This window comes from Leptodactylus fuscus, chromosome 4 (genome assembly GCF_031893055.1).
Source record: "Leptodactylus fuscus isolate aLepFus1 chromosome 4, aLepFus1.hap2, whole genome shotgun sequence".
Classification (NCBI taxonomy): Eukaryota; Metazoa; Chordata; class Amphibia; order Anura; family Leptodactylidae; genus Leptodactylus; species Leptodactylus fuscus.
In genome coordinates this window covers 188,930,921-188,955,253 of record NC_134268.1, presented here as the reverse complement: position 1 = coordinate 188,955,253, position 24,333 = coordinate 188,930,921, and the positions used below count along the sequence as shown (strand labels likewise).

Genomic DNA, 24,333 nt, shown 5'->3' with positions numbered 1-24,333 from the left:
TAAAATGTAATTAAGGAATAGCCTTAAGAAAGGCTATTCGTCTCCTATCTTTAGATGTCTTCTCCGCGCCACCGTTCGGTATATAATCCGGTTTTTGTCGGTATGGAAATGAGTTCTCATTCAGCAGAGGGGGCGTCCCCAATGCTGCCAGAGAACTCTCCAGCGCCGCCTCCATCTTCTTCAGGAAGGGTCTTTGTCTCATCTAACCCTTGCATAAGATATAAGACTACAGCACACCTTTGTCTATCTTCATTGTCCTTACCACAGTAGCTATTTTGTAACCCCTTATATGCCAACACCGCAGTTCCCCTGGAGAGTGAAGTCCGGCACACCAAGTATTGACAGGGTTGATACCAATCCTATCTCTATACCCTTAAGGACCCCATAGCCCCATATGTATAAGGAGGAGATTCATAAAAGGAGCAATATTATGTAGGCAGAAGACTTACAATAAAGGAGCAGATATGGTTTGTTTGCACTTGGTGAAATAACAATTTCATCTCTATCGTCCCTGAACATACTGTGAGTTTTACTGTCAGAGATTTAAGGTTGTGTGTACACTGGCTTTAGTTATGATTTAAAGCAGCTTTGCCATTATATCTGCGCACCCACTGTGACATAACAGCAGAATGTGTACACAGCTTCATTTTTGTTTCTCGAGTCTATAGTAGATTAGCGCAATGATCCAGTATGATTATGTGGCCAGGACTCCTGCACATTTACTGATACCGATATCGTTCGCTTTCTATCAGAACACGCAGCTGAGACTTGATAAATTATGACCTAGAAAAATATTAAAAAGTCAGTAAATGTTTAGATCTTGAAATACCCGATATTTGGGCTTTGCATCCTATTACTACAATAGCTCCCTGCACTTATACAGTGTATTCCTGTATATCTATGGAGGCTCTGGACATAGCGCAGAACGATATGTAGTCTGTGACATCAGGCCGGAGATCAGAGGTTCTTCCTACAGACCTGCTGTCACCTGCTGTGCTCAAAGCTTTCATCTCACCTCACTGCTTGTAATTTTGAAGTCAGGGTCGATGCATTAAGAAAGCAGAACTATGTATAAGAAGACTTACAGTAAAGGAGCAGTACTCTATATAAGAAGACTTACAATAAAGGAGTAGTACTATGTATAAGAAGACTTACAATAAAGGAGCAGTACTATATATAAGAAGACTTACAATAAAGGAGCAGTACTATGTATAAGAAGACTTACAATAAAGGAGTAGTACTATGTATAAGAAGACTTACAATAAAGGAGTAGTACTATGTATAAGAAGACTTACAATAAAGGAGCAGTACTATATATAAGAAGACTTACAATAAAGGAGCAGTACTATGTATAAGAAGACTTACAATAAAGGAGCACAGCTATGTATAAGAACACTTACAATAAAGGAGCAGTACTATGTATAAGAAGACTTACAATAAAGGAGCAGTACTATGTATAAGAAGACTTACAATAAAGGAGCAGAACTATGTATAAGAAGATTTACAATAAAGGAGCACAGCTATGTATAAGAACACTTACAATAAAGGAGCAGTACTATGTATGAGAAGACTTACAATAAAGGACCAGTACTATGTATAAGAAGACTTACAATAAAGGAGCAGTACTATGTATAAGAAGACTTACAATAAAGGAGCAGTACTATGTATAAGAAGATTTACAATAAAGGAGCAGTACTATGTATAAGAAGATTTACAATAAAGGAGCACAGCTATGGATAAGAAGTCTTACAATAAAGGAGCAGAACTATGTATAAGAAGACTTACAATAAAGGAGCAGTACTATGTATAAGAAGACTTGCAATAAAGGAGCAGAACTATGTATAAGAACACTTACAATAAAGGAGCAGAACTATGTATAAGAACACTTACAATAAAGGAGCACAGCTATGTATAAGAACACTTACAATAAAGGAGCAGAACTATGTATAAGAAGACTTACAATAAAGAAGCAGAACTATGTATAAGAAGACTTGCAATAAAGGAGCAGTACTATATATAAGAAGATTTACAATAAAGGAGCACAGCTATGTATAAGAACACTTACAATAAAGGAGCAGTACTATGTATGAGAAGACTTACAATAAAGGACCAGTACTATGTATAAGAAGACTTACAATAAAGGAGCAGTACTATGTATAAGAAGATTTACAATAAAGGAGCACAGCTATGGATAAGAAGTCTTACAATAAAGGAGCAGAACTATGTATAAGAAGACTTACAATAAAGAAGCAGAACTATGTATAAGAAGACTTGCAATAAAGGAGCAGTACTATGTATAAGAAGATTTACAATAAAGGAGCACAGCTATGTATAAGAACACTTACAATAAAGGAGCAGTACTATGTATGAGAAGACTTACAATAAAGGACCAGTACTATGTATAAGAAGACTTACAATAAAGGAGCAGTACTATGTATAAGAAGATTTACAATAAAGGAGCACAGCTATGGATAAGAAGTCTTACAATAAAGGAGCAGAACTATGTATAAGAAGACTTACAATAAAGAAGCAGAACTATGTATAAGAAGACTTGCAATAAAGGACCAGTACTATGTATAAGAAGACTTACAATAAAGGAGCACAGCTATGTATGAGAAGACTTACAATAAAGGAGCACAGCTATGTATGAGAAGACTTACAATAAAGGACCAGTACTATGTATAAGAAGACTTACAATAAAGGAGCAGTACTATGTATAAGAAGACTTACAATAAAGGAGCAGTACTATGTATAAGAAGTCTTACAATAAAGGAGCAGAACTATGTATAAGAAGACTTACAATAAAGGAGCACAGCTATGTATAAGAAGACTTACAATAAAGGACCAGTACTATGTATAAGAAGACTTACAATAAAGGAGCAGTACTATGTATAAGAAGACTTACAATAAAGGAGCAGAACTACTGTATGTATAAGAAGACTTACAATAAAGGAGCAGTACTATGTATAAGAAGACTTACAATAAAGGAGCAGAACTATGTATAAGAAGACTTACAATAAAGGGGCACACCTATGTAGGAGGAACACACTATACATAGACTATAATATCCCAAAGCAGCCTTCGGACAGTATAATATCCCATAGTGTCCCCTTCACACAGTATATTGTTCCATAGAGACCTCTACACACAATTTAATGTCTCATAGTAGTATAACGTCCGATAGTGTCCCCTGAATACTGTATAATGTCCCATAGTGGCCCCTGAATACGGTATAATGTTCTATTGCGGGCCCTCCACACAGTATAATGTCATATAGTAGACCATTCATCCTGTACTCCAAGCCCTATACTCCATACCCTGTTGCTCAGTGAGAGATACGAACACCTCTCTATACAGAAAGTAGGAGAATAAAGACCTGCAGGATTTCACACAAAGGAGACAAATACTGCCATAAATCAAAAGTTGTCTGAAAATTTAATTAAGCTTTAAGTTGAAGATGCATAAGCCAAGACATATCCTGAACATCTAATCAGAAATTTCTGATTAAATCTGTTTCTCCTTTTTGGTATTTGGGGGGAGGCACATTAAAAATACTATAATTCTAAGCATTCCTGAGGCTTCTCCTGGGAGTCTTTTAGACTTACTTCCTCCCTAGTTCTTACAATACTGTACCAGGCTGGGTCTGACTCAGGTATGTGATTGGAATCAGCACCTGGCCAATGGGTCGCTCCCTCCTCTCCCCTTGCTATGGGGGCTGTTAGACTATTGTAAAGCCAGCCCCCATAACTATACTATAGTGGTTAACACAAGAAGGAAGGAGGTAGGAGATGGAGCAACCTGAGGGTGAGTGGTGGTGTTGTTTTGATTACTAGAGATGAGCGAGTAGTGAAATAGTCGAGATTTGATATTTGTAGAGCCTCAATATTCGACTACTCGATCGAATATCGAATTCCATCATAGTCTATGGGGAAAAATGCTTGTTTCAGGGGAAACCACTATTCAACGAGTAGCAGGAAGAGAGTGTTTAGAAGGAGCGCTGTGCAGTTAAAGTACACGGACCACATTATAGTCTATGGGGTCTGTGCGCTTTAACTGCACAGCGCTTGCAGTTGTACTGATATTCCATTCAGGAGGGTCCTCCTGCAGACTCCTTCCAGATGGGAGGCAAGTGCTAATGTCAACCGGCCCTTACTCATCCTGCAGAACCAGCATTGATTGGCTGAATGCTATACACTGTATAGCATTCGGCAAACCAACGCTGGTTCTGCAGCAGGCTCGATCTTGCTAGTCGGGAGAGCTGGCAGCTTGTGGTCATGAGGGAGCTTACTTTTTCACATAGGAATGCATTGGCTAGCATTGATTGGCCAGTGTACAGCATATGGCCAATCAATGCTGGTTCAGTCGGAGGCTCGTCTGTGAGGAGGTGGAGTCTAAGATCGGACCACAATGGAGACTGCTGTGGTCCGATCCTAGACTCCGCCTCCTCACATACGAGCCTCTGACAGAACCAGTGTTAATTGGCCGAATGCTGTACACTGGCCAATCAACGCTGGTAAATGCATTCCTATGAGAAAAACTCAGCTCCTGCATAACCGCAAGCTGCCAGCCCTCCCGACTAGCAAGGACGAGCCTGCTGCAGAACCAGCGTTGATTTGATGAATGCTATACAGTGTATAGCATTTGTCAAATCAACGCTGGTTCTGAATCGAATCTTTACTGCGAAAAGCGATAGTATTTGTACGAGTACAAGTATTTCGAATACCGTAGTATTCGTTCGAATACCTACTCGATCAAATACTACTCGCTCATCTCTGTTGATTAAGCAACCCATAGTCAGAACTAGTGTTGGAAATTTGGCTCTGGGACATTGGGCTCCTGCCACCCCTCACTGATCAGCAGACTAAAAGGGAGACTTCATTGTTCACCAGGGACAGCTGTGTATATTGTGTCTCTTATGGAGCCTTCACACGGAGTATACACTCCGCTCATTCTGAACATAAAACTCGTTCAGAATGAGCGCGTATAAACCAGCTCGCATTGACTTGAATGGGTGCCGGCATACGAGCACTGCCCATTGAAAGCAATGGGAGGCTTTTTTCCCACTATTGCTTTCAATGTGATACGCGCGTATCACATTGAAAGCAATAGGGAAAAAATCCTTACATTAATTTCAATGGGTAGCGCACATATGCCGGCACCCACAGAAATCAATGGGATCTGGTTTTTACGCGCTCATTCTGAACGAGTTTTACGTTCAGAATGAGCGGAGCGTAACTCTGTGTGCAGACTCCCTTACTCTTTACAGCTTAGTCCCAGGGCATAACTTGAGGGGTTGCAGAGGGTGTAGTCTTACCGGGGCCAAGGAGCCTTAGGGGGGGCCCATAAGCACTGGCATCAGTATTGAGATTGCAGCTTTCATCTGGCCCACAAACCAAGGAGACCCACAGATTACCCTAACCACACTAAGGTGGATTAAACTCCTTAGAACCCGTAACCATCACTATTAAGAATTCGTTGTAGGGTTGAGGTAGGGGGCCCCGGACAAAAGATTGTAGACTTCAGTTACACCACTGCCTAGTCCCTTTCTAGTAATGGGATTGAGCTGCACAACCTCTATATAGAGCTACGGTATAGCTATAGATACTACTGTATTCGAAATACTCGTACTCGATCGAGTACCACTCGCTGATCAAATGTAAAAGTTCGATGCAGAACCAGCATTGATTGGCCGAATGCTATACAGTCGGCCAATCAACGCTGGTTCTTCTCCTACCTTTAGAAGTCTTCTCCGTACAGCTTCCCCGCGGCGTAGTCCGCTTGTAGTACGGGCATGCGCAGTCGGCTCTGCCCGGGCCCGATGCCTGGCAGAGTGAATGAAGAGCCGGAAGATGCCGCGGGGACGCTGCACGGAGAAGACTGCTCAGAGGATCCAGCCCAACCCTCACTCGTGGACTTGGTAAGTATAATTTGATCGAACGTTGCCTACCCCTGAAACGAGCATTTTCCCCCCCATAGACTATAATAGGGTTCGATATTCGATTCGATTAGTCGAATATTGAGGGGCTATTCGAAACGAATATTGAACCTCGAACATTTTACTGTTCGCTCATCTCTATTAAAGAGGTTTTACAGAACCACACATTTTATCATCCCATGAGTAGTATATGTACAATTGCCATGTATTACTTTTCACCAACATGCTGTATCAGTCACGAGACTGGACAAGAGGGAATTCCTCCAATTCTGGTTGCATGGTGTTCCTGCCCTTTCTCTGTTCAGTGCTCCACTCTTCCCTAGTAGTAGGTAAAGTCGAAAGGAACAGGAGGCCATAGAGGACTGTAGACAAGCTAGTGGATGTGATATTAGGTATGTGGACACATATTCTGGGATAACTAAGAGGGGGAGATTTAAAAAAAAAATTCTATCTATCTATCGCTATAGCTATATGTATTGTCTAGGAAACCCCTTTATAGTATCAAAAAATTTACCAGAGGTGGGGCCACACGGTGGATCAGTGGTTAGCACTGCAGCCTTGCAGAGCTGGGTCCTGGTGTTCAAATCCCACCAAGGGCAAAAAACCATCTGCAAGGAGTTTGTATGTTCTCCCCGTGTTTGCATGGATTTCCATCCCATATTCCAAAAAGACATACTGAGAGGGAAAAATGTACATTGTGAGCTCTATGTGGGGCTCACAATCTACATTAAAAAAATAAAATAAAATTTACCAGAATTCCGGCTTATGTTTTTCTTACTATTTATAGTAGTATTTTTCTTAGGCTATGTAAGCTGTTCCATATTTTCCAGCAGGAAACAAAATAATTTGGACAAAAAAATGCATTAATTGTACAATTCCATTGCCAGGTAAAACCATACTGTGTCGTCCAAACTAGGGCCAGCGTGAATCCTTCCTAATAATAGGTAATGTGAAGTTCTCTGCTGCCATGTAGCTTTTTACCACAATGCTCCGACTGCTAGGAAAACCTGTTTGTGGATAGTAATATTGTAGAGCCTTTCTATTTATGCAGTTCATGCTCATATTTTCCTGCAGGATTACCTGAAGGTCACTATGAACTTTTAAGACTTCCAAAAATATTTCAAAGCGACAAGACACCATTGAAAAAAAAAAGATCATGTTTATAAGGAGCTTTGCAAACCTTGTGATACATAGAATAATTTCCTGAGCTACTCGGCATACAGCAGTTTATGTAAAAGTGCCAGAGCCCTGATCTGCTCTCTGATGTCTGAGGCTTCTGCAAACAATGGAAATTCTGCCAGATGGATTTTCATTTTCTGTGCATTTTTAAAGCAAAGCAGCCTTCCAGCACAAGGATTTCCCCAACACTAAAATGTAAAGCGCTGTTATGATGGGGCGGTGTGACTGCGAGTTAATATGTTAATAAAACTATGTTTATAAAAATATGAAAGCAAAGTAATAAAGCGGGTATAGACCATTACTTCAATTATCTGCTGGGCAAATACAGATGAGACTGTAAAAATAAATGAAAGTGCCGCAGTTCATACAAGGACAGAGTGACCATGACACTGGAATAGAGAGAGTTCGTGTTTTTCGTTGTACCGTTCATTGAACACCATAAAACGTCATTTAGCATTTTGTAGAAACAAACAAAGGTCTTTGTTATAGATCCATCATTTAGCGCCATTCTGGTACAAAAAGGCTACAAAATGTAACAAAATTCTATTCCTATTGCTATTTAGGGGCTATTTTTCTTTTTAGAACCCCAGTTAATGCCATGGAATTCATCAGGCAATATTTAGAACCATCATATAACAGGGACCCATGATATCATCCAGCATCGCAGATAGATAGGTTAGAGTCTCCTGAATCAAGTGGTGTTTTCTTCTTGTGAACTGGTGCCTTCATTGCCGAAATATTATTTTTGCCATTGTACCAAGGAGGTTGATCTCCCACCAGTTTGTGCTGCTCTGATTGACATGGCTAGGCAATGTTTACCTAATCTTACCTGGCCCGGAGTTCTAACAAAGTAACTGCTGGTTATATTCTCGCCAAATATGCAGTATATGTAACTTGGACCAGATGGGCATCACACTAGTACTGTGAATGTGGCGAATATACTCGGAGCAAAAAGAGATTAGGTTTACACTGCCTGGACCTGTCAAAGGAGGAATGGAGGGAGGCACATAGTGGTGGGACTTACCTCTCTGAATGCCATCGCTTTCCCAAATAATGAATTTGAATATTGACAAAAGTGGTGATATATTGGCAAAAGAGGTAACAATTCACAAGAGTAAAATATTGATTGAGTCAGGTGACCCTAATTTATCTGCAAGTCTAGACTGATATGTTGAGATCTGATCACAGACATACTCTGTTTGTGTGCCCTATAAGAACCCCTCTTTGGACCCCGCACCATGTAGGAGCATCTACTGTTCTGGTGGACTTGGGAAAGATACAAAGTTACTAACAATGTACAGGAATGGAACCTGGGGCAATAAGTTGGTCATCCAGCGGGTGCCATTCTGAGAGTTGTTTTCACATAACAATCCCATTAAAGGGATTCTACCAATAAAAACTTTTTTTTCTCCCTAACACGTCGGAATAGCCTTAAAAAAGGCTATTCGTCTCCTACCATTAGATGTCTTTTCTGAACTGCCATTCGGTTAAAATCCCGTTTTCCGCCGGCATACAATTAAGTTCTATCGCAGCACTGGGGGCAGGCCCCAGCGCTCAAACAGCACTGGGGGCATCCCCAATGCTGCTATAGAACTCTCCAGCACTGCAAATTTCTTGTGGCCGGCAGGCATGCGCAATCGGCTTTGCCCTAGACTCGGGGCCTAGACGTTTGAAGTCACCGCCGGAAGAAGACACGGTGAAGACCCCGTTCCAGAAGAAAATAGAGGCGGCACTGGAGAGCTCTCTGGCAGCATTGGGCCCGCCCCCAGTGCTGCGAGAGAACTCATTTGCATACCGGTGGAAAACTGGATTTTAACCCGAACGGCAAGGCGGAGAAGACATCTAAAGGTAGGAGGCGAATAGCCTTTCTTAAGGCTATTCCGACATGTTATGGAGAAAAAAAGGTTTTAATGGTAGAATCCCATTAATATCTCTATTTTTTTTACCTAATTCTAATCAGTGTCTAGTCTCATGTGAGAAACCCTTGTCTGCATTATATCCGCTCTTGTGTTCAGGTATCTGATTGCTTTTTCATGAGCCAGGTATATGTTGCCTTTTGTCGTTTGCGAGTATAGTTTTTTCTTGGAAATGTGTTTAAGTTAAAAGGTATTTGCTAGAGACATCATGGTAGCATGGAAGAGCATTGGCAGTGCAGTCATAATCCCACTTCAATAGATTGTTCAGTCAATCTTACCATCAGCCTATGCGTTATTATGATGCAAAGCCATTAGGAAATCTAATGTAATCCATACTAATAAATTTGAAAGCAATTTCATCTGGTGTACACCGAGCCAATGGAACAACACAAGGGAGACATTATTAAACTCACACTTAGCAAAACGAATGTATACAACAGTCCAGAGATCTTCACCCGGCAGACTCTTACAATAAGAACAAAGATACAAAGACCTTTTCATTTCATTGTACACAATTGATTGATGAAATGTACACCTATTGAGAAAAACTGTATTTCATGGAACATAGCATAAGAGTCAAAGAGCAATTTCTCAGGTGAAATACCATCTGGAATGAGAATATTTTATACAGTAAATAGTTTTATTGCTTTTCTTGCATTTCGGAAATGTTACACTTCAATAATTCACAGTTCCTTGGTCAATATCAAATAGACAAGCATGGCTTTGTTTTCTAAAGCCCTGAACGGGAGCATTAAGTATTAACCTATCTGCAAATAGAGTCACGTTAGACAATGTGATACGCAGGTCATATATTACACCCAATTGACTTTGAGTCAATGGCTCCAATGTGTGTTCTGTAACTTATTTTGATCCATTGGTATATGCAGTATTTATGCTAGCTCTATTTCTGGCTAGGTTTCTGCAGATGAGCTACACGTTCAATTGTCACAACAAACATATCCCCGTGCAGGAGATTATCACCAGAAGTGTACAGTCATAGACGTTTTAAGACATCAATATTGAGACAGGCAATAAACAGGATAATTAACTAATAAGATGATATGTACACATCATGTTCACGCTGCTTATTGGTAGGGATTTTTATGAGTCCCCTACAACTTAAGATATCCAAGTATATAGTCCAAGACTTAAAGGGGCTCTATCACTGGGAAAAGTCATTTTTAACTAATCACATGCTTGCATAGGCTTTAGAAGTCTATTTCACACCTACCTTTAGTATGTAGATTTCTCAGTGGTTTCTGAATAAGTCCGTTTTTATTCATATGCTAATTAGACTGTTGCATGACACATCGTGCACTCCTCTCCTGTTATTTCCTATGGGAGGCTGGTGATGATGACTCAGCTTCCTGTTTGCACACACACATAGGAGATAATAGGAGAGACGAGTGCTGCTGGGAACTTCCTGTGCTGGCTGGAAGCTCATTAGCATATTAATAAAAACGGACTTATTCAGAGACCACTGAGGCAATTTACATACTAAAGGTAAGTGTGGAATAGACTTTCTAAAGGCCTATGCAAGCATGTGTTTAGATAAAAATGACTTTTCCCAGTGATAGAGCCCCTTTAAAGGAGTTTTCCCTGAAAGTTATTCACTGTCCATAGTACTGCCTCCAGCACTCCCATTAAAATGAATAGAAGGCTGCATGTGCTGACCACCCACAACTCCATTCACAAAAAAGGAAAAGTGCCCTATCTCCTTATCAGTGCGGGTCTGAGTGCTTGGACCCCCAGGGATTGGTATGTATGTATTTCCCTATTCTATGGTTAGGGAATGACTACTTTAGTGGGAAAACCCAATGTTTAAAAATGCAACTAAAACTGGTACATATATAGATTTTTAATGGGAACAGCTATCTGATGACTATGAGGTCTAGCTGATTCTTCCTTCACAGAAGATAGATTTCAACTGTCCAATGTAAGGGAATTGCTAGTTGTGCAATTCTCTAGTACTGCTGCTGAAAAGAGGAAAAAGGGAAGTCGGAGACATTGAGTCCTAAACTCGATCCAACCCCTGTCCCTACCTACTTACCATACTGTCCTAATGACAGGAGCAACTTGGCGAAGGTCCCTTCTCTGAATAAGTGACACACAGAACAAGACAACACAGAAGTGAAGTCAGTAAGCCAAGGGTCAAAACCAGAGAGACAAAGCAGTCCAAAATCGTAATCCACAAGAGAAGTCACAAAGTCAAAGGTCAGTAATACAATAGTAGCAGAAAGAGGAGTCTAAAGTCTAAGGACAGAGTCACAATAGCCAGCAAACCTGTGTGGGCTGATGACCTGTATATAGGAAGTCCATGACCCATCCTAGACTTGATTGGTAGACACGCTGTCAATCACACAGACAAGGCTAAGGTTAACTACTTTTTATGGACAGAGGAAAACAAGGTGCAGGAGATGGGTGTGGTGGAAAATCAATTACAGAGGAGAGGTAATAGAGCAGTTTTCACACAGAACAACAAAAAACTCTGAGCAAAGAATCAAACTGAAACATCTCCTGCCCTGCAGCGTGCGAGTGGAGGGTGGTGCAGAGACCCAAACAGGCAGAGGCGTTACACCCAATCTATTTGTTGTCGGGGAGATAAAACACTTCTGGCAGTGATTTCATCTCTCTCCCCCTGCATATTGGGATAAACCAAGTAGATGACAGCTATCTTAGATGTTTTGACAGTTTTAGGCATGAATGGGAGTCTATCACAGAATCAAACAAATCAACATAGCCCCAAAAATAGACAGGCTAGGGTCCCCTCCATTGCTTAGATATCACAGTTTTTATCAGTATGCAAATGAGATATTTGGAGCAATGAGGTAAGCTCAATTGTATATTGATAAAAAAAAATGTGATATTTCAGAAATGGAGGCAGCAAATCACAAGGGAAAAGCACTTTTTGAATCAGGTGACCCTAACCTATCTATCTATAGTGCTGGATTGATAGGCTGGACTTTGGTGACAGACCCCCTGTAAGAGTGGTGTATCATGAACAGCACAGAGGGATTGCAAGAGATTAAGGAGGTCTCCAACACCGGAGTGTAGCCCGTACTCCCATATACTGGTCCCTACCGCATATACGGTACCTTCACATCTGTTTACTCACAGTTTATAGAAGCAACGATAATCTAATACTATAAGCATTATCATAAAATTCAGGATATGTTATAAAACAAGGATACTATAAGCGTTCAGACAATAAGATATCAGAGGTCTCAAAGATGCCAGTGGAACCTGATCACATCAGTATCTTCACCATGGTCTATGGTCCAAACATGAATCACCTAACTCGAGATTGTGAGTCAGAGACCCCTTAGTCACTGTGATTAGTATTGTGATATAGTCGCACCTACAAATTGTAGGTCAACCATTGTCACCCTCGAGCTTGTGAAATACTTACTGTACATGGGGATGTGTTTCAGTTCCTTGTACAGTGACTGGCTAGGTAAAACAGTAAAGAAGTCTCAGTCCTAAAAAGAGCACTAACATATCAGTATATACCCTTCACTCTCAGGATCATGGGAGTCCTAGTGGTCAGTCCCCCACCAATCAGAAAGTGATGGCATATCCTAGTGATACCACTTTAATATTGTTTTCCTACCTACAGTAAAATATTACTAGAGGGAACCTGCCAGGTGGTCTTTCCACCATAAAATGGCCCCACCATGTGCAGGATTAAGTCCCCTTCCATTACTGCTCTTCCGTAATCTTCCTTTTGCAGCAAAGTGAAGTTATAAATGTTTGAGAGGATAAAAAGTCATATGGAAATTCATCTAAGTAGTCAAGGGGGCGGAGAGCAGCTTCAGAGTAGTCACACATTACCTTGCTAATCACGCCTACCTTTATGACATCAGAGAATGTAGGGACTTGGAGGGCGTTGTTAGTGCAGGAGATACGATTAGCAGGCGGACAGTGTGACCCCTTGTTTGTCCATTGTATTAGTTACAATTCTTTGAAAATATTGCCATATTAAAAGATCATTTAAAGGAGTTCCAACTTTTCTCAAATGACCGACCGAGACTAAACCAATAGCCACTTTGAAGAGTAAGAAAATAGTATTTTATAATTCAGAAATCCTGTTATAAATTGCTTAGGAGTCAGGTATTGTACTCTGCACCATGTACATGTGTGTTCCCCATATACCCTATATGGGGACTCCATACTGTACTGTATTATGAATATGTCTCCTGCCTCCATGGTATGGCATCCTGTATTGTGCAAATATTGTAGGCATGTTGCTATACAGCATAGTGCACCATGGCACCACACCGTAACATTGGGAATAGCAGACTCCTGAATATAGTACATTATAAATGGTCAGGATAATCCAGGTAGTTATATACTGTATTTTCCATCAACAGTAGGATTATTAATGTCCACCGATACAGACACAAACTGCTTCTTATTACACACGTAATGTTATTATTTAACTGTCTTCCATGATATTATTGCAATACAACCTGAATAAAATGCTGTGTTAAGGGACCACATAGACAAAACAGAGATTTAAGGCTAGAATAGGGTAAATCATGCCGTCTTCAATCCTGTTCTCCCCAAAGACCTTAATACATTGTTAATGCAGACTGCAAACGCTGCCATATTAAATATATCGATCTCACGTTCAGCAAAGTGTGAAAAAATAGTTTGATGCAACAACTGTATATGCCAAGAATGCTTAAAATGTACAGTAAATATAAAGATACATCTGAAGATTTGTAGTGTTATTTATTCAAAGGAGTCTGTTGTTGACATAAGATGTAAGGATCATGGCTAAACCAGCCCTTCAGAGAGACAAGGAGGTTTAGAAATCAGTTTTATTGTTCCACATTTTTTTTATTGGTACGAGAGCACGTTACATGGCAATCATTTGATTGCAAGTCCCCTAGAAAGCAATACAATGTATTACAGTCTACAGGGTATTCTGTACATTACTACTGAGGCTGGTCATAGACTAACCTCAATAGTAATATTACTATGACAGGTCTGGGAGCCTTCATTAGGCTCCCGGCTATCACAGGAGCCGGCCTATAACTTGAATGGTACAGGGTCGGGGGCTACCTTTACACTTTAGGGGGGCTTTGAAGTAGTAATACTCATGATCACAGTGGACTCTGATCGCGAGCATTAGCTCCGGATCTCTATTGTACATTACAGCAGAGCAGCCACCATCATCTTTACATACCCAGCATTCACCATAATAGCATGGCGGATATCGGGATGGGTTTGCTGGGATACCCTGTCCTTGCAGCATAGGAGCCACACATAGTACCACTCCTGTCGCTGCAGGAAGCTGACAGCGGCAGGAGTGGGCTAATGCTGCGACCCCACTCCCCCAACATTTTGACTATAAAATGCGCCCCCTTTTTCTTCCTAACTTGGGGGGGCGGAGGAGTGTGTCTTATATTCCGAAAAATATGGTAGTTAACTTAACAAATTGTGCCATAATTCTGGTGCACTTTAATTCATTCATCAGCCCCAGGATATCGCCATGCTTACAGACTACAAGCAATCCTGGTATTCCATTTGACCATACAGGTATACCTTCTAACTAGGGCACTACTAGTGGATAAATGGTGGTTGTTTTATACTGTTTTTATAGGTCTTAACATGTTTCTACATTTATAGGAGTATGCCTAGAGTTTTTCAGACAAGAGAGTGTTACTTGCATTATTTTAGATTTAGAAATGCTATACTGTGCCTTTAAGACTCGGGCTAAGGTTCCTAAGGCTGAAGAAGGAGTGGGTTTCCTCTACTATAGAAGTTTATAGTAAAAGAAAGGAGCTTAACATGGATAAGCCAGTCCCCACCATGAGTAAGACAGTTGGTCTGACTTGAAGAGTCTGTAAGGAGAATTGATTGAATTCTGGGCCTCACAGCAGGTCCTAGGTGTTTGGCTGGGCCTATCACTTTGGGCAGCTTCTAGGGCTGCTTTTGAGGTCTTGTACCCCTTAGTTGGGCAATACAGGAAGGGATTTATAGATTTCCACCCTGCGGTGGGAGTTGCATCTCAGTTGATGTGTTGAAGAACCTATGGAAATAATCTGAGATGTGAAGAGGAGCCCTATATCTAATAAAATTGTGTCTCTCCATAGTCAATAGAAGGGTTTTAATAAGAATTTGAGCCTCCATCTTGGATACACATTTTTTGCAGCTCATTATCAGGTAAAGAAGCCATGAGTTCTTTGTTACACTAGACTCAAGTCGCCTCCATATATACACACCAGAAACCAGGGACACCTCACCATCTATCATTAATGAGACACTACACAGGGTGAGGACAACCTCCATTGTCCTCCTAAGTGCTCTTCATTATGTGCTCAGAGGGTTGAGGTAGGTTTGGTAGAAAAGGCCATCGCCACTTCCAACACTTTGACAGTAGACTACTATCTCCATCCAAAGTCCTTCTACAACTCTTATCCAATACCATTCCTACTGGGTTCTACACACTAATATGTTACTCCAGGGGGGGCAGATGGACAGGACTAACAATTTGGATCTGACTACACACAGAATTTATTCACTGTCTGTAGCCATGAAGATATATAGATTTGCATGGGAGCTGAGTACACAAAATGAGTGGTGCATTTTAATTAAGATGGTTTGCTCCTTTATTTTATGTTCATAAATTTATGCAAATGAGATAATTTAAGATAGATAATAAAAATGGGCAGAACTCCAAATGTAGCAAAAATAGATGATGGAAACTTGACTCTATGTGAAGATAGAAGCTTCTAATGTCATTTGACAGGCAACTTCTATTTACTTCATCATTATATTATCTTCTGTTGCTTGACAAGTATATTGGTTACGATTTCTCGGACATGTTGTAGAATGAATTTTCTTATTGATTTACACCACTCATGAAACAACTAGGATCGGAATATAAATGTTTATGCCTTACAGGCCAGCTAGACCTACTGACCTGAAAAGTGTAAGCATTAGTGTGATAACTCACTCAATAAATGACTGTTTCTCAAAGAGTATTCGCTGGATTATAGCACGTTTCTCATAGACAAAGCCCTCTGCTGTACGGCCCCTCTCTAGACAGAGTCTCTTCTTCATCTCTGTCTATCACCTTTCTTCTTCTCTATATTCTGGTATTAATATATTATTATTATACTTCCTAATCTGAACCTTCCATTCTGCTTCCAAGACTTTTCTCATGTTGCACATGTTCTCTGGAATCTTCTAGACAGCTTTTTAGCCTTGTGCCTGTAGCTGTGGTGAGGAGCGCAGTGTTGGTAGATTTAGTATGCCACCACCTGGTGTAGTATGATTTATATGTTATCTTGTATCATGTCTTATGATGTCATTGCACTATGTTCTTTGCTATTGCTGCATGACTTATAGTGCAATGTTCTAGTGGTTTCTGAAAGCTGTATCATGTGGTAATTCCTAAGGGAGGAACAAAGTTCTGAGAAGTCGCTTGTTGATCTCCCTTGGTGTGACTCGCTAATGTCAGGAATTGTCCATTTACCCAAGACAGGAATAGATCCCTATTTCATGGCCCAATCCCATGTTCTCAGTAAGTGAGACAGTTTGAAGGATATCTTGGAAGATACGGAAGACAACTTACAAAGGGAAGCCTCTTCCTGGTCACAAGAACACCCTCTGATTCTGCCCAACAACCTCTTGGGTAAGAAGACAGGTATTCTAGTTAACGTGTCAATATGCTAATGTCTTAGCATCTAATATTCAATATTCAACACTTCACCTCATAAAGTCATCTCAACATTGCATGAAGAATATTGGAAGGTTTTGTTTGTGATACTACAAGAATATAGCATAGTACTATGATCTTACATTATTTATTCTCAGCCTCATACAGACCATTCATTCATTAAAGTAAAGCTACCTACATATCCATATATACAGTGCTTGTACCCAAAGCCAATGAGATCCCATAATAATGACATATGAGTACTTGCCCGTTACACATATCGGTTGTCTTTTTGGCTTCTTGTAGCAGCTAGAATTGTAGAGGATCCTATGTCAACATCAGTACCATAAATGGGGGACATGGAGGATAGATGACACTTTAGCTATAACAATGCTAGAACATATTGTTCCTCATACTTGGTCATGGTTCGAGGTAGACATGGACAGTAAAGAATCTCAGTGCAATGACAGTGCTGTACATGGTGCCCTTGTTAGCAAATTGTTTACTTCCTTGCAATAATTGTTGACCATGAAATTCAGTAATCCTTATAGAAAGTAGAAAGCTGGTTTTAAGGAGACATTACTTACCAGACTACAGCTAATGATGGGCAAACATCATTAACCTTCATTTCAGAACATTTGGTCAAACAGGAAATTGTATGTTTTTTTCATTTTTTTGCACTTCAATAGTCAATTAAACAAAAATTTTTAGAAAATTTATAATGAATCCCGCTCGTTCCAAACCATTTCTAGTTGCAACAGTGATACGTCCGCCTCTGTTATGTATGTCATTAAATGCCAGCATTCATTTTCTTATGGAATTTACCTACCAGATTCTCAATATTATTATTAATGGACAACTGATCAATAGTAAGAATCATGACTATTAGAATATCAGTAATTATTTTCCTAATTTTACTACTAATGTACATGTGGGGTGAATGTCAGCTGAATTTTTAATAGTTTATTATTACTATTTATTTCATTTCCTTATGCTAATCCTAGGGAACTACCAATAGTAAAAAAAAATAATTTTGGTACATAATGCAAAAATGTTGTAGACTTTACTTAGCAAGTTGTTTTTTAGGTTACTGTTGAAGGTTTCTAATGTGGGTGAGAGACTTATTGGGAAGGTAGGGAGTTCCCGACTATTGGGAGGAATCTTTGTGATGATTTTTTGAGGATCACATAAGTAAAACAGGGAGAGAGATCTTATGAGGATTGGAGAACAGGGGTACGGAGTTATCAGATTGGGTCAAAATTGTATTGGAGTGGACAACCTCAAACGTTGTTGTTAAAATTTTGAAGGGGATTCCCTGAGCAGTGAATAATGAATGAAGGAACAAGGCAGAGGTGGAACCAGGAGAGAAGAAGATGAACCTGGCAGTAAAGTCGAAGGAGGATTGGAAGGGACAAGAGAGTTGGGAAGACATAATGAAGAGTTTCCACTAGTCTAGGCTGGAGATGTTGAGATGGTGCACTCACATTCATCTTGACTTGGCATGTGTGGTTTGAAACACGCGGCCAAGTCAATGGATATTATGAGTTGGTGGACTTGTGAAACCATAGAAAATATAGAACCATTAACATTTACTGAAAACTTACATAGGTTCGGAATATATGTACATTGTATAGGCCTTGATCATGCTCCTTTACTTTCCATCTTTGTGGTTGATAGTAGGTTGTTAGTCAATATAAATTCATAGTTTTCCTAATTTATGCAACTTTTTGTCAAGCTAGGTTCACTTCGACTAGAATATCTTGCCTTTGATATAAATACAATACATAAATGCAAAAAAAACAACACACAACTGAAAACATATATCTGATTGTGGTCTATGAAATGGTTTTAGATGGTTTCAGTATTTACTCAGCAGTCAATAATCTCTTTATTAAAATAAAAGTCTTGAAGAGGAAATAATAGCCAAAGCCAAAGGAGTGATGTTTGAGCTGGATACGATTCTATATATACAGTATATCAGAGATCTTGCATAGAAAAGTCTTCTAGATGTAATTTTCCTGTCTCAGTAAATGTCCCAAGTCTTCAAAATCTGCATAAAAATGTGTAAGGAATATGGCGCTCATGCAATGAGTAAAAGCAACTACTATAGCTATATAACTTTCCAAAACTTGTACTAATATATGCACAGATAGAATTGTGATGTTTCCCCTGCTGATACTTCATCTTCTTATACAACACCCCATCATTTATTTATGAGCAGTTAGGCTCTGTTCACACTTACGTTAAGAGCGCCCATTGGGGTTTCCATCAACCTTTACAATCATTTGCAAAGTCTACAATACTATTCCTGACATCAAAAATACCAGAATCCCAATCATACCATGGTAAGGCCCAATTAAAGTCAATGAGGTCCATCAGGATTTGTTAGTAGCTGCTGAATATGATGTGGAATAACTGTCATGGCGCTGGTATAAAGAGAACTTATGTGACTAATGTGAACACTAAGATAGTATGTGGGTATAAGAAATTGTTGGATCCCACGTTGATATGACTTGACGTCAAGAAGTGACACTTTCTTAGTGGTAAATATTGTTCCATGTAATTAGGCGAAATCTAAAGTATCAAAACACAAATGTATCAACTCAAGATACATAAAACATCTTCAGTTCTTAAATCTTTTTGTTTTATTCCTACAAATTACAAAAATATTGATGTTACTTAGTATCCAGAAAGTTGCTCTACTGCCCCTGCTGGGCTATACAGAGATAGCCATAGAAATGTAATTATAGCTGACATCTATGACATCTCTCTTCTGCCTTGTAGATAGTACCAAGATGAGAAATGGTGATGGGTCGACTTGTCATTTACACGTAGACCGCCGTCCATGCCCTATTAAAGGTGAAAAAGATGCATGTCCTATCATGAGCAGTCTGTATAAATCAATAAAAGACAAAGTACCGGCATTCACAAGAGCAAAGTGATCGTCTTATAGGCACAGCCTATGATCATTTTCACATTAACCCTTAGGTGGCATCGTGTAGCAGCTCACGACAACTTCTTTTATTGCTAAGCATACACTCACTGCAACCTTTATATCAGCTGCAGAGACAAAACCCTGCACAAAACCTCAGCCCTGAGATTAGAAGAACAGAATGTTATTTGGATATAATCTTTAGGCTTAATGCATATGTAGATAACTGAATTCAGCTGTATATTGCTATATACTGGGTCACACAGCAGTGCACTAAGCATGTTATAAGAAAGCTTGCATTTCAGCACCGGAGTCTCTGGACAGTGCTAAAAGGATATACAGTATATAACAAAAACTAATAAAGATGCAATATATGCAGAAAATGCAACAATTGACCCACAACAAAGATCTTAATACTCTTAATATCACAGGAGCCTATCGTCAGTGAGGCACACAACATGTTAAATAGACAGCACGTTAAACAAATCACCAGGTCCTACCTTGGGTCCTTTGGTGGGGGGACATCTGACGTTATTCGTTGCACCAGCTGTTTGGTTCATGTCGGTATAATAAGTGTTCCTTCAACTTCTTTTCTAAGTCCCTAAGGAATCTTCCAAGAGTTGCAATCCTACGACTGTACGGTGTCTACAGCAGTATGTCACACGTTGTATTGTATCTGGAAGGTGGTGGAGTAAAGGGTCCCAAGTAGATGAGGTCTGCTAGAGGTATATTCCAGACAATGTGGAGCTGAGCTGGTATACAGCACAGCTCTGTGACCACGCAAGAGCTATTAGTACACAAATAACGTGATTCCCAGCTAGAGAAGTTCAGCAGAATGAAATGGTGCGAGATCACTGAGCAGATGTGGGCAAATCAACTAGATCCGGGCAGTGCAGCTCCACCTCTGCCATAGATCACTGGAGATCATTGAATTAGGCTCGGTCAACCTTACACTATAGACAGCAGTCAGTTGTTTCTTGCTGAAACTTCCCTAACAGCTTGACTCAGCTGCTGTACCTGTCACGTTATCTTACTCCCACTTTCTCGCCACTATGTACAATGGAGGGTTAACCCCTTCAGGTCTAGATGTCTTTTGGCTCTTTTGTCATTAGCAGCAATTCACATTTGCAGCGAAGCATACTAAGCATAAATAGATACAAGTATGCTTATTATTTCAGTTTCATGGGGCATTGTTCATACTATTAACACTTTAACATCTGGAGGCTTTTGTTTATTTATTTGTCTCCTGATATCCAGTAAAATTTCACTTTTTTGGAAGTGATTTATTATTTTAATATTGTTCAAGAATATATTTGGTTTGTTTGCAGGACAGACTGTTTTTGTGTTTCTAAGGCTAGTCTCCGTTCAGGGTTCTTGTCCCAGAAGCCTTTTTCAGACGGAAACCTGGCAGACCCCCTTATAGTCTATAGGGTCTGCAGATTTCCACGAGTAACTGCTTTTTTCAGCCACTCTATGAAACCCAAACGCAGGTGTGAACCAATATCTTTAACTTTGATCTAGAACTGTTCACATGAATATGCAAATTAGAGGGGTGGGGGTGTGCCTTAGTTCACTCAGACTTTGGTCTCAACTCTAGATTAACAAAAAAAAATTATATTGTTTGATAACTTCTACTGATCGATGTCTCAGAGTACAAGACACTTTGCGATGCATCAAGCAACATCCAACATCACCACTGGACTACTAGTGCATCTCAATATATTAGAATATCAGCAATTTTTTTTTTTTTTTTCTAATTCAATTGAAGAACTGAACCCCATATATTATATTGAGCCATTACAAACAAAGAGAACTTTTTCCAGTGGTTCTTTTTGTTAATGTTGATGTTTATGATTTACAGCCAAGGAAAACCCAAAAGTCATTATCTCATAAAATTAGAATATTATATAAGACTAACTGCAAAAAAAAATAAAAATTTGACACAGAAATGTTGGCCAAATGAAAAGTCTGTCCAGTAAATTCTCTCAATACTTGGTCGGTGCTCCTTTTGCGTGAATGACTGCATCAGTGCGGCAATGTGGCATGGAGGCGATCAGAGATGTTATGGAAGCCCAGGTTGTATAATAGCAGCCTTCAACTCGTCTGCATTATTGGGTCTGGGGTCTCTCATCTTCCTCTTGGCAATACCCCATAGATTCTCTATGGGGTTAAAGGGGCTCTATCACTAGGAAAAGTCATTTTAACTAATCACACCTTTGCATAGCTTTTAGAAAGTCTATTTCACACCTACCTTTTGTATGTAGATTGCCTCAGTGGTTTCTGAATAAGTCCGTTTTTATTCATATGCTAATTAGACTGGTGCACGATAGATCGTGCACACCTCTCCCTGTTGTTTTCTATGGGAGACTGCTGCTGCTGCTGCTGATGACTCAGCTTCCTGTTTGCCTCACACACATAGAAGATAATAGGAGAGAGGAGGCTGCTGGGAACTTCCTGTGCTGGCTGGAAGCTCATTAGCATATGAATAAAAACGGACTTATTCAGAAACCACTGAGGCAATTTATATACTAAAGGTAGGTGTGAAATAGACTTTCTAATGGCTATGCAAGGATGTGATTAGTTAAAAATGACTTTTCCCAGTGATAGAGCCCCTTTAAGGTCAGGTGATTTTGCTGGCCAATCAAGCACAATGATACTGTGGTTATTAAACCAGGTCTTGGTACTTTTGGCAGTGTGGACAGGTGCCAAGTCCTGTTGGAAAATGAAAATTCCATCTCCAAAAATCTTGTGGGCAGAGGGAAGCATGGAGTGCTGTAGAATTTCCTGGTAGACAGCTGCGCTGACTTTGGTCTTGATAAAACACAGTGGACCTGCACCAGCAGATGACATGGCTCCCAAAACCATCACCGATTGTGGAAACTTCACACTAGACCTCAAGCAGCTTGGATTGTGTACATCAGTCTCTCCACTCTTCTTCCAGACTCTGGGACCAAACAAATGAAATGCAAAATTTACTTTCATCTGAAAAAACCTTTGGACACTGAGCAACAATCTAGAACTTTTTGATGATATTCTAATTTATTGAGATGCGCCAGTATTTTATGTGAGGTTAACTTGGACTTCTTTTTTCTCTTTGTTATATTCAATGCTAGATTCCCTGGAAAAATGCTTTCCCTCTCATCTACGTATGAATAAAATGGCAATTTGCATGAAAAAGCAGACTTATTCGAACCTTCACTTATTGTTCATCTAACCCAAAATGTGAAATATGAATGAACGTATTAACAACAAGTATTGAATACGTTATTTCTGGTTTACAAGGTTACTTGTACGTTTACTGATCACTGTTGATCCATTCAGCACCCTTATATCCCCAGAATTGGTATAGACAAATACTAGGACATCAAGTCTGAGACACTGAATTAAAGTGAGTGACATACTGGGTGTTTGGGGTGTTTGCCTGGATCATGGATCTTTCATGGTGGTGATACGTTGTAAAGGGCTTCTGGCCATAATCTACTTGTATTCTTCATTGCTCTATCTCTACTTCTATGATGTCCTTGTGCTAGTGGGTAGAGACTAGCAATTATCTCAATTACATAGAGAAAACATGAAATTTTATTCCCAAACTCTCTTGCACTTACTCAGAAGCAATGTGGAGAACATTATAGAGAAATACAGAACAGTGTTGATGTGAATTAAAGAGGACGTTTCATGTCCTCATGAAAAAGCAGTTTTATATACCACTAGAAAAAGGTCAGTCTTCTGAATTCAGTGCACTGTTGGCTTTTCCAGTATGTGCCCTGGTTGTGCAGATATCTGTGCCATTAGTTTTGGCACTGATATCTCCCCACTGTCAGAAGAGCACTCCTCACAAATCAGTGTCATCTCTGGCCTGTAAGGAATGCCTCCCCTCACTGTTCTCTAACATAGATTTGTACTTAGAGAGGGGGCGCTCCTTACCACCTAACTATGAGGAACGTCTCCCCAGTACAAGTTTATGGACGAGTACTGTCAACGGTGACAGTGGGGAGATATCGGTGCTGAAACTAAGCACTGATATCTCCACCACAGGAACACATACCAAGACAGCCAACAGTAATCTGAATGAAGTGCACTGTCTATATAAAACAGCACTCTCATGAGGACATGGAAGGTCCTCTTTAAGTTGTTGGGGTGTATGTGTGTCAATGCTTTACTCTTACTAGGTTCCTCATCATCTGCCCATCCCGTTTCTATGAGCAGCACATAATCTGATCCCTCAATGAGTTAAAGGTCTATCTTATCTACCAAGATAGATTCAGCTGAGAATACTGAGTGAGCAGAAGAGGGGAGGAGGAACAACAACCATGACAGATTTTGCATTTTAAATGGAAATCTGCTTTATTCATCCCTGTGCAAAACTGTACAGCTTATGCATCAATGCAATTGTTTTGTAAAAGATAAACTTGTTACAAACCCCACATGCATTCCTTGCAATTTCTTCTGATACCTTTCTGTGGTCCAGTTCAAGGGACAGGTATTTGATCTGCGTTGTCTCTGCCTATAGGGATTTCTCTCTTGCTCACATTATACATTTTGCTTCCCTTTGAGGCTTCAAACTCTTTGCCGTCTGACTATTACCAAGTTGTGAACCTGGTTTAATAAAGCAGATCACCAAATCAGGAATAATAAATAATACAAAATGCAAATTCACCATTTCATAGACTCCTGAATGCCGCAGGGAGATGATAGTTTGCTA

General features: G+C 39.9%; 1 protein-coding gene across 1 annotated transcript in view; it reads right to left on the bottom strand.

Moving 5' to 3' along the window:
* Positions 1 to 20,611, bottom strand: part of DPP6 (dipeptidyl peptidase like 6) — a 1,283,113-nt gene extending 1,262,502 nt beyond the window's left edge. The window contains exon 1 of the mRNA XM_075271529.1: positions 20,132 to 20,611. Coding sequence (XP_075127630.1) covers positions 20,132 to 20,191 — 60 coding nt within the window. The 5' untranslated portion in view covers positions 20,192 to 20,611. The remainder of the gene's footprint in view (positions 1 to 20,131) is intronic.
* Between the last annotated feature and the right edge of the window lie 3,722 nt (positions 20,612 to 24,333).